This window comes from Branchiostoma floridae, chromosome 15 (assembly GCF_000003815.2).
Source record: "Branchiostoma floridae strain S238N-H82 chromosome 15, Bfl_VNyyK, whole genome shotgun sequence".
Lineage (NCBI taxonomy): Eukaryota > Metazoa > Chordata > Leptocardii > Amphioxiformes > Branchiostomatidae > Branchiostoma > Branchiostoma floridae.
Window position 1 is genome coordinate 14,539,956 of NC_049993.1, and position 11,542 is coordinate 14,551,497.

Consider the following 11,542-nt stretch of genomic DNA (forward strand, 5'->3'; position numbering starts at 1 on the left):
GTGTGTGTGTGTGTGTGTGTGTGTGTGTGTGCGTGTGCGTGTGCGTGTGTGTGTGTGTGTCTGTGTGTGGTGGATTAGAGTACAGAAAATCTGGTATAGTAATTATAGTATATGAGGCATTTTACATCGTATGTGGTAATCGTTGTTCTTTATGATGTTTCAGATGCTGCTGGAGAAAATGTTATCATAGAAATAACCGGAAAAAGCGATGGATACGTAGCCATAGGATTTTCCAGTGACCAACTGATGGTACGATCCATTTGAAAGATCCCAGTATCCATGTGCAACACTAGTGTAGAAACAACACGCCATTTCTCAGTTCTGAGTGCACCTGCGCAGCCGTGATGCATTGTGGTCTAGGTCAAAGTTCAATATCTCTTCGGGAGTAACCAGATTTCTACTTGCCTAGACTATCATAAAACGTTTAAACAACGATGAAAGACAACGAAAACGACTATAGTTTCCTAAAATGCAGTAAAAGGTTGAAAAAATGGGGATTACACATAACAAAAGTCTCTTGAACTTTGACCTAGACCACAATGCACCACGGCTGCACTGCATCTACCAAGTAGAGAAAATATCGTAACACCAATTTGAAGGTAGATGCTTTATTGGCTGTCGCTATGATATCATTGTTACATCTTAATATTTTCACAACATTTCTAGACTACATATTGTAATATAAGTACATGGCCGTATGTTATATATATATATATATATATATATATATATATATATTAGCGTGGTCTTAGGCATTTCTAAAAAGTAAGTGCTTAACTTTACGCTTTGTTTTCTTTCTAGGCTGATGACGACATGTATGAATGCATGCGTCACCCTGACGGAAACATCGAGGTGTTCTCCAGCTACTCTACAGGTCGCACTATGCCGACAAGAGAGGCCACAAATGTAAGTCATATTTATTATCTCCATTGAAAATGAAGATTGAAGATATATTGTTTTGGGTGGGTGTGTCTGTGTGTTTGTGTTTCCTGTTTTGCTGAAGCTCTGGATGTATTACAATGACATTAGGTCACATCGTAGGTGTTTGCAAGAAGATGGTCAATGTTGATTTTGGGCCCCCACGTATGCGACCTTGGTACTGCAGCAGAACTTACATTTGTTGTATCTTTTGACCTGGACATCCTGATTTGTTGGTGGTAGATAGTTCGTTGAAAGTAACTTTGTAAGCACACATTGAAAACAGATTGAAAAATCAGTCCGTTTAGTTGTTTTTCTTGGTATGTGTTTATCTCATTGTACTGGTCGGGGAACACGTTTGTTTCCGGGCCTAGCTGTTCTATCTAGCTGTTCGGAATCTGGCAGGATGCGAAGGTTTAGTTGGCTTGTATCTAATATATTGGGTATATGGTGTAAACGTTGGCACATGGCGGAAGTCAGGGACCATTTACCCGAGACTTAAGTATGGAGTATGTGTATGAAATGAAAATGGTTGAAAAATATATGTTGATAGTTTAGATTTAGTCGCACATCATAACATATCACATATCATGGTGTCACCTCTCACAGAGTTATTCAAATTGAACTGAAAATGTCAAAAAACAACAATACTCACGTAAGTAACGTAGACATGGTATCTCCGATTCTTTGTTTACCTCGTCATTTTTTATCATCTAGGAATACATCTAGGTGAGATCCCTTCCTTAAAACGTTAATTGAGTAGAAAGAATCATAAAGCAATCTATAAATTTGCGCATCAACATTTATCATTTCCTATGGCACATTTATGATCAGATAGCCATTTACAAGTGAACACCTCCGTGTGTTTAACTCTAATCGCGCACAGAAAGAACTTAGGAGAGCAAATTTACTTTTAGCACTTAGCACCATCCATAAGTATGGTTAACATATATATCTGTCATGCCATTACGACAGATGTGTTTGCTTGTGTATGATTTGTTGGACAAAGGGGCCTGTCCTTGGTGCTACTCGCTATCCACGTAAATCTAACACACGCCTACTCACAGCGTAACTAGGTCAAGAGACAATATGTTGGTGAGTACGTTTTATAACATATGTTGTTGCTATGTACTGACGTCCCTTTCGACCTCCATAGAAATGGAAAAGAGGTGTTTTTCAAATGTTTGTGCCCATGCCTGTGTGTGTGTGTGTGTGTGTGTGTGTGTGTGTGTGTGTGTGTGAGAGTGTCTTTGTGTGTGAGTGTGTACGTGCAAGCGCGCGCGTGTTAAGCATAACTGATGAAAAACCTCGATGGACTGTGATGATATTGAATATGTAAAAAGATTAAATCACTGTTGACCCCCTCTTGAGTAACATTGTGGCAGAACTTCAATTTTGTATGTTTTATATTGGATATGCCAAGGTTTTGATTTTTTTAAACTCTTGTTTGTGGTGGTAGATATCTCTCGGTGTAAGGAAAATTGGTGTAAGTTTGAGCCTCCTAGGAGCCTGTTGAAGTTTTCATCTTTTATTCTTCCAGTCCGGAGTCAGTAATGTCGAGGTGGCATACAGCAATGGTTTGCTGTCCTGTCGATTCCACCGTACTGTACGGCAGACAGCACGGGCAGGGACAGGAGCTGACCAGTACTTTGACCTCGGCAACTCTTCCTACCACATCTTTCTGGCTGTCGGACCAACAATGGTTCAGCCTGGTGAGTCATCTACTCAAGAGATGGTATCTAACTTTATAGAAATCAATGAACGTTTGTCCCTGTAGCGCAACTGGTACCAAGCATTACAGTTGAGCTGTTGGTTGTAATCTGTTGGTAACTGGGAGATCATTTGATTGGAAGCTGTTCCTAGCTACATTTTTAGTATCCGAAAGAAGCTCAAGCGAGAAATCGTATACACTAAGTATAATATGATTCTTATGTTGGTTGGCAGTGTAAATATTTCATGTATCTGTCAACTATCATTTTGGTGCGATCTGTACTTACTTGTTACAAGATAGAGAACTTCATTGCGTGACAATTGTAAAAGATACAATCCGTAATTGGGGCCTCTTGTACATGCAACGCAGTCAAACTACACGCGAGTTGCTCATATCTAACAGTTCTAAGGAAATAATCTCATCCATGAATGATAATAGTATAATAAACAATTTATTCTGGAACATTATGATAATAATAGTACATCTAAAACTAAGGTCTTCCTTTATTCTGTGTATTTGTAGACGGCACCGTACAGATCGCAGTACACACCAGTCGTGCCTACTCGGACCAACCCGTGGACGTCACAAGCATCAGCCTGGTGGCCGCTGCTTCAACTCCCATCTTGGTAAAACTACACGGTACGCCCAACAGGAGTGACTACACAGTTACAATATTTCCCATTAACTACATGTAATCCCATTAGAAAGCGGATAAAAAATAAAGTATCATTATCTTAACATTAAACATTCAAGCCATACAAACTAACACTCCAGTCCTAGCATGTTCTATCCACTATCATTAAACGCATTGGCAAGAATTCCTATGCGGCAAGTTTGTAGACAGAACCACCCTGGAACCAGAACCCTTTGATTGGTCCTGTAGACTCAAAATAGCCATCCGGCGATGATTCCAATAACATCATCAAGAACAACTACACAATCAAGGTCGAGCTCTTAGAGGGTTTAACGTTAAATCGTTTTTGGAGGAAAAGGAAGGTGTTTGTATAACGCATGTCGCTTTTAGTTGCTATAGATTTTATTATCTTTTTCCCATTAGCTGGTTTGATGATGAGTGCGTGGATGTTCACTGTCAGCGTTGCAGCTGTGATGGCGCGGTTTTACAAACCCATGTGGCCAAACAGCACCTGGTGTGGAGTCAAGATCTGGTTTGCGGTAAGTACAACCTGCAATACTGACAAGAATCGCCAGAGGGTGTACTTGTACGTTAAAAGACGAGCTCACGACCTCAAATGTCGTGAAACAGCCGTATCTGCACATTACGCCCATTTAACGTACGTCGTGCGACATTTTTACTGTCGCGAGACAAACGTAGACATGTGCGGTTCATCAGAATTTTGTGACGGAAAGGATAATTGTCGTACATCCTTCGTACAACATTTTTACGACATATATGTGAATAACTTAACTAAGTTTCTTTATGATACACTTCGAATTTGTAGTGTGTATGAATGACAAATGTTATGTTCGAACAAATTGAGCGCTCTTTCTCCAACTTCTAAATGATTTGTATGTTTTGCTATCATCAACTACTCTTCTACTCGTTTTTGTTAACCGTTGCTCCTAGGACATACACAGTCATTCAAACATTTAGGAAACTAACCCAGACTTTTGTTTCAGATCCACCGTGCTGGCATGATTATGACAGTGCTGTTATGCGTGCTCGCCTTCGTCCTCATATTTTTCTTCAAAGAATGGACCTTTGTCACGGTATATCCCCTATTTTAACTAGCTAAGGTAGAATTCAAGTTAAATACATCATAGGATGAGACCGAGTACGCTTCAAGCTACTTTCTATCCACTGCTCATGTTCGTAATCTGCATAAAATGACGTCAAAAAGGGATTTCATTCATTGGCAAGTACTCGCTGAGTTAAATAGAAATATTACATGACAAATCCCTTTGTTATCTACAAAAGAGATTACCTATATCTCCTATGCATTTTATATTGTAATGGCAAGTCAATAAGGAGCGATTGTCATGATATGGTAGTTCTTGTACGACGTGACTATATATTTTTTCTTACATCACCGAATCGCAGGGTACAAATGCCGAGATACACGCCATCATGGGCATCGTGGTGACATTCCTGGCTGTCGCACAGGTAATAATGCCAGTCACTATAACATGGTTTTATCATACATGTAGATAGACATTACACAAATAACATTTTATATTGTAATCTTTATGTTGTTCAATTGACGTAGTGGGACCGCGTAGAGCAGTGGGACCGTGTTCGGCCCGTGACCGAGAGGTTGCGGGTTCGAATCCGGCTGCCGTGCTACCAATCTTGTGCCCTTGGGAAAGGCACTTTACCCGACTTTCCTCACTTTACTCAAGTGAAAATGAGTACCTAGCTTCGGCTAGGGCCATCCCTCGGATAGGACGTAAAATGGAGGTCCCGTGTCTGGGGAGAGCCATACCCCAGGCACGTTAAAGAACCCACCACACGTGCGATGGTGCGGTGTGTGATGGTGCAAAATCCTTCCGTCTAGAATTGGTGATTCTTTACAAATCACCCGGACTCCAGGAAGAATAGTGACATATCAGTCACTAATGGAGATCTGTATAGCCAAACCAATCCAAAACTTACCCAAAACTTAAAATAGGAGATGCGACAGGCTTTCAACACAACAAAATACATTTAGATGTTTTGCTATATATACGTTCAACACATAAGCTATTTGTGCTGAATATGTTTACTAGTATGTTACACCTTAAGTTCGTTCGTTACGATAGAAGACGATTTTTTTTCTAATTTGTAACAAATGCTTATGTTGACTTACAGCCATTCATGTCACTGGTACGAGGTGGGCCAAATGAACCAAAGTAAGTGACTAAAATTCTTTATTGATAGAATTATTGTTAAAGTTTCTATTGTGAACGCCCCATCTGCATTGCATGTTATTTGATGGCTATGATGTATATATAACGTAGGAGAGAAGAGTTAATAATCTGTGTACGTTTTTTTTTTTCAGACGCCGTGTGTTCAACTGGTTTCACTGGGCTTTTGGAACTGGAGCTAGAGTTGGGGCCAGTATGTTTTCTTTGAATATACACCTTTAGTATATTCTATTGCTTATAATACTTGTAAAATAATAACATTACTGTGTGATACGTGTCTGTTTTGGGATGGCATTCAATCGTTAAAATTGTTCACTTAAAAGACTTGTTGAGCAAATATGCAATATTGTGACATAATGCAACGCATACGAACATTCCAATGTCAAGTTATTACGTCACAATACAATCGGTTAAGTTTGGATAGCACTAACTCAAAATAAAGTATGACTGAACAGTCTTTGTCAAGGAATGAACACTTCACTGCTGCCGTGACGTCACGGTTTGCAGATGGAACATGTGACTTAGTGAGCAGTGGATCATAAGAGCAGAGACGGCGGGTGCCATAGACTTCTTGCAACTTATGATCCACTGCTCACGGAATCATGTGTTATATCTGCATACCATGACGTCACGACAGCAGTGGATTGTTCATTCCTTGACGGAAACTGGTGCTGCTGTTTCGTTCAAAATTTGGGTGAGTCCAATTTTTTGTGTTGGATATTACAGTTAAACTAGTTCAAGAATGACATCTACAAACACAGATGAACTTATAAGTTATTTTTTTACATTTGTGTGTATTTTCGCTAGTTATCGTGATGTTCCTGGGTCTGGACTTCCCCGCCATGGATCTCCCTGATGCAGCCATGTACGTGCTGGCCAGCTGGGTGGTGTGACTGGCTCTGTCAGAAATCTACGGTGGCCCAGTAGTACACTGCGTAATAAACTCTCCTCTCCTTTTTTTCACTAGTTATCGTGATGTTCCTGGGTCTGGACTTCCCCGCCATGGATCTCCCTGATGAAGCCATGTACGTGCTGGCCAGCTGGGTGGCGTGGCAGGCTCTGTCAGAGGTCATTCTGGAGCAGGAGTCTCTGCTCAAGTGTTGCTGTGAAACCAAGACAAAGGGTGGGATCATATTTCTTTCTGTTGTTGTCTTGTATTTTCATTGCAATGTTTCACAGTTATAGCGTAGGATATATGATACATAATTAAGGGATAATGACCTACCCAAAGATGATTACCGTGACACAACTTCCGTCTTTAGTTGACATTAAAGAAACCACCGAGTGAGCGAAGCGAATTGTGACACTGCTTATCTATATAGAAGTCACGTATACCAAGTTACTCCTGTTATTCCTAAACGCGTACGGTAGAGAAGTAGAGTGATCCTGCCAAATTCTTAGTAGCTTCAACGTTACAGATGAAAGAATAAGAGCAAGCATCGCACAAAGATCTACGAGTTGATTTTACGACACCAGAAAATGTCTTTTGCCTCAAAGCTGTTCTACATACTATGCTTATGTTTTAGTCATCTTCAAAGAGATTTATATATGATGATAAGATAAGAATAATCTATAGATAGCTTACAAACAACCTATTCAGTAAGACTACAATTGGACATTACACATTCCGACAATCAGTGTGTACTTTCTTTGCTCATGTTTCCATGTCTCTCAGACACCTTTGTCACAGCTTCTAACTGAATGGAGTTCTACTTCTCGCCGCTATATGTAGCCGATGTAGCTGGTGCTTTTGCGGCAAGAACACAATCCCAAACGTGTCTAACTTGGTATCCCTCTTGTCCCGCGAAAGCAACATCGTCTACATGTAGCGGCGAGAAGCAGAACTCCAGTTAGTAGCTCTGAGGAAGATGTCTGAGCGACGTGTAAACGTAAGCAAACTAAGGAGAAAGTGGTTGTGTAAAAAATCTCTTATATCCTATATTCTGCAACCTTAGTACAGTAACAGTCTAGTTTTATTTTCGATAGGAGAGACTAAACTTATTTTTAGTTTCAGACGTGGAAGAAGTGGAGATGCAAACAAGGAAGAGTGCCAGTTCGGTTGATCTCAACCCTGAACCCAAAACACCCAACCCGGTAAATAACTTCATTGTTGATATCTACGAGAATAAGTTACAGGTATTGTTGGTGCTTTTATCTTTAGCATTTAAGGACTTTTAATGTGCACACTAATTGTGAATTTATATTACACTATCTATATTTCATTACTTGCACATTTCCATCACCAAACATGAGTCAAGACTAGTTTACGAGTAGAAAACTAAATTAAATTTCGTCGATATGGCAACATTTAGCCAACAACTATTAACGTGTATTTTACAACATACAAACCTTTGAACAGTACTGTATGTGAATCTTATACATGCACATGGAATATAGGGTATAGTGTACACTCTCTGATATCGAATTACGATATCCATTTTCTTATGGCATTGGCGAAATATGATCTGTCATCTTTTTTCAAACTGGAATGATTTAAACAACTGCAAACAATTTTACTTTCGTTGTATGGAAAGTTCCTATAATTTGATTTTTTTGGTTTTTAATGCTGTCTATTTATTTGTTTGATTGATTGACATTTGTTATGTTCTTTTCAGCCTAACTCTGGATTCAAGAACGCTTTCCTGGTGATCTACCTAACCGTCCTGACCGGCTTCACAGTTGCAATGTTTACATTCATCGGACTGCACTAACTTCCTTTCTGCTGAGCGCACATAAACCAATATCAAGTTACTAGCTATCATTTTCATGCAATGTCAGCCGCGTTTGTAGCCAAAGTATAGCGACTGTAGTAAGGCAAATGTATACAAATTAATTGCCTAGTACATATATGAATATCTTTAGATAAAATGTTGTATATTATATCAAGCCGAGTGACCCTGACGTACCGGTCTGCTGTACGTTCCTCTCAAAACGTTAGTCCCAACAGGTCCTCATCAGCCAATCACGTCGCAGCTTATGGTCAAGAAGTGACATGATTGGCTAGTAACTTTCCCTCAAATAGCAAGACTAAGAAACTGATTGGCTGACGGTGGGCAAGACCTTAGAGGCGGCCGCGAGAAGTAAGAATCACAGGCCAATACGCCAGGGCCGTTACCATACATGCATGCGGCGCACTTGGCTTCGAAGGTATGCTAGTTACTAGAGCTAGAACTTACTGGTAGTTTCAATTTCTATAGTCACGTGCCCGTTAGTGATATTGTTGTTAATTGTAACCAAAAGCTCACATTCCGAACACGAAAAATATTGTTGTGAAAAGTTTAATTGGTTGTCCTTCGAATTCTAATTAAGCACTTAAAAGGTATCATGTATATTATATATTCATATAAGATGATTAAGTTGCTATATGTCAATAACATTAGATAGTATAAAGAATCTATATAGCAAGCGCACACCTAGCTAAACAATGTGAATACCATTGACACTATACATTTGTAATAGTTTTTGACTTTGTAATAGTTCTGTATAAATACGTAATGACTTTTCGATAGGTAAAAGTTTGAAAAGAAAAGAGTTCTCAGAATCATGACTGCATTAGTATTATTGTGTAAACCATGGTAATTAACGGACTTATATAGCCGACATGTCATTAATCAATTCTCTGGCCAGAAAATAAAAAAAAAGTACGATCCTTTATAAATATTTGTGTATCTCTCTTCTGTTGATTATAGAAATAGAAAAACTAACACTGTAAAAACTTTGGGAATACATTATTACATTGTTATATAAGGATATTCGCTTCTTAGTCATGTTTTGCGAATAAACACATTTTGCACAAGCGAACATGTTTGTTCAAACTTCGTAAATCTGTATGTTCTTGCTAAATTACTTTGTCTTCGCACAGGATGAGGCGCGAACACATTCCAACTTTCGTACGCCGCCGTGCGATTGTCGCACGATTTTGTACGACTCTCTGAAAGCTTTTATAGAGCTTATTACCGACAGATGTCTAAGACAGAGGCCTTGTCAACGAGACGGCTTTGCAAGACATATGCACGCTATCCTAGCTACCGTATCCCCACTTTCTTTGTTGCCAGCTGCGTGCAAATATTCCTTGGGCGTGGTCAAATAACCCTATATCGAAATCTTCCCTACACATTTGATACGAATAAGTGTACCCCATTCACTCGGTGTAAATATGTCGGATAGGACATTAAATGGAGGTCTCTGAGTACGTAAAAGAACCCACTACACTTAGTTCAAAAGATACAGACATAACGTCGCACCTGGGACACTTATTGTCGTATTGAGGTCACCTGAGTTAGAGCCTAAAGGCAGCCGCTCGAGACCCTTGCGATATAGCCCCGCCTATTGCAAGCTCCTCAAGATTCAGCCCCTGGCTGCAAAGAGAGTAAATTTTGCCCACCTAATAACCAATACCAATTTGCAGCTACTTTGTACGATTTACAGTATGTTCGAAAACTTTGTTTTGAATACAGAAAAAAATTGACGCTCGTGTGATGCCATCCATATAGTCCAATCAACATGGCCTAAGCATTGTATAAACCATTGGGCGTGGGTATTTGACCCAGCGTTGACCTAACGGGCTCTGACTTACATAACGGTCACTCGGGGCCGGACACTGCCTTCCTGTTGTCCAGTTCATCCTCTCTACAAAATGACTCTGTTTTCACTGACTGTTACGGTAGTTTTTCTACTGTGTACCAATCATGGTGTAAATGGCTACTCTTCGTACGTACCGGCTTCGGCTTGTGACGACATGGTCCCAGCTCACAAAGTTCCAGGACAGACGTCGAGCCCTCCGTACGAGCTACTTGTGGATAAACAGACGTACAGCGTGGGAGAACAAATCAACGGTACGTTTCTTGTAGAAAGAGTTTAGATACTACGCTTTCTGAATGTAGCAGAAATTGTTGGAAGACTGCCAGTGGATATTGTTGAAAGAGTATACTAGATATTACGTTTTATGAAGGTAGCTAGAATCAAGAGTTTGCTTAGCATCTATGCAATTTTGTTTTGATCGTTGTGTTTTTCATATGTGGACCACGTTATATAAACTAGGGTCTCTCCTGGGGTTGTTAGCTATGATTCTTCGGGACTGAGTGCCTCTGCCCCCGCCTGGTCATTTTAGCTTGCTTGTCTGAATTCAATGACCTTCAATGAGTAGCCCAAAGGGTCTTTCATCGGAGCTGAGGCTAAAGTTCTTCGGGCGTATGTTGGCCTCAATTCCGAAGAGTTAGCCTGTTTGGGCCCTGGCAACAGTGAATTGTAGTTACTGGGGTAAAGAAATAGAGCCGCAAGATATCTATAAGTACAGTTGTATAGTCGGTTTCTGGCATGCTGAAATTCATGGTTTGACACCTTTTTCTTACATTGAAACTGTGAAGATGTGAAATCTATGAAAATATATAGATTACTCTTTATGTAGCCTGTAACCATAGTATCCGGAGAATGGTTACCAAGCTATGATTTTGCAATTTTTTAGTAGCAGGTAACGACTGAACTAGGTCAACATCTGTTGTTTGTACATGTCTAAATACGCGATCACCGGTCACAATGACAAGGCAAAAAAATCACGCACAGAAATTGTGAAAGGCACTGTACAATTTGTTTCTAGTTTCTTGGCAAATTCATAAAATTCCGCTTTCAAACATACGTAGAGTATAATCTTAGAAATATTCAATTGTTTTCTTGCCCTAGTTACTATACAGCAAACGGGCTCCCAGACTTTTGAAGGCTTCTACATCCAGGCTCGGCCCGTAGGACGGAATGAACCGGTGGGAACGTTTACGGCTCTTGATGATGATATCACCCTGGTTGTGGACTGTGCTCCGGACACACAAGTAGGTTATTATTGTTTTTCATGGGCGTGTACGTGTGTGTATATGACAAGCCACGCGTGTGCGTACCCTGGGGGCCAGCCGGGATCCGACAGCTAGGACAGTTTATTCGGAGGCCCAAGACAGTCAGGCCAGCCGATCTCCTATTATTAGCGCCCCGCGGAGTTTAAGCCCGATGAGGTCCACCTGCCCTTATTTAAGGTAGCGATGACTCCATTTAACTTCATTTTCT

General features: G+C 40.2%; 2 protein-coding genes across 2 annotated transcripts in view; both read left to right on the top strand.

The window, feature by feature from the left end:
• The window catches only part of LOC118431507 (putative ferric-chelate reductase 1), a 10,142-nt gene extending 1,836 nt beyond the window's left edge, over nucleotides 1–8,306 (top strand). The window contains exons 5-16 of the mRNA XM_035842747.1: nucleotides 164–249; nucleotides 802–906; nucleotides 2,459–2,630; nucleotides 3,152–3,268; nucleotides 3,687–3,802; nucleotides 4,268–4,357; nucleotides 4,689–4,751; nucleotides 5,436–5,476; nucleotides 5,626–5,684; nucleotides 6,459–6,614; nucleotides 7,506–7,585; nucleotides 8,107–8,306. Of these exons, the coding sequence (XP_035698640.1) occupies nucleotides 164–249; nucleotides 802–906; nucleotides 2,459–2,630; nucleotides 3,152–3,268; nucleotides 3,687–3,802; nucleotides 4,268–4,357; nucleotides 4,689–4,751; nucleotides 5,436–5,476; nucleotides 5,626–5,684; nucleotides 6,459–6,614; nucleotides 7,506–7,585; nucleotides 8,107–8,202 (1,181 nt within the window). The 3' untranslated portion in view covers nucleotides 8,203–8,306. The remainder of the gene's footprint in view (nucleotides 1–163; nucleotides 250–801; nucleotides 907–2,458; nucleotides 2,631–3,151; nucleotides 3,269–3,686; nucleotides 3,803–4,267; nucleotides 4,358–4,688; nucleotides 4,752–5,435; nucleotides 5,477–5,625; nucleotides 5,685–6,458; nucleotides 6,615–7,505; nucleotides 7,586–8,106) is intronic.
• Nucleotides 8,307–10,063: 1,757 nt separating this feature from the next.
• Nucleotides 10,064–11,542, top strand: part of LOC118432081 (ferric-chelate reductase 1-like) — a 21,329-nt gene continuing 19,850 nt past the window's right edge. Inside the window, exons 1-2 of the mRNA XM_035843594.1 lie at nucleotides 10,064–10,326; nucleotides 11,171–11,313. Coding sequence (XP_035699487.1) covers nucleotides 10,128–10,326; nucleotides 11,171–11,313 — 342 coding nt within the window. The 5' untranslated portion in view covers nucleotides 10,064–10,127. The remainder of the gene's footprint in view (nucleotides 10,327–11,170; nucleotides 11,314–11,542) is intronic.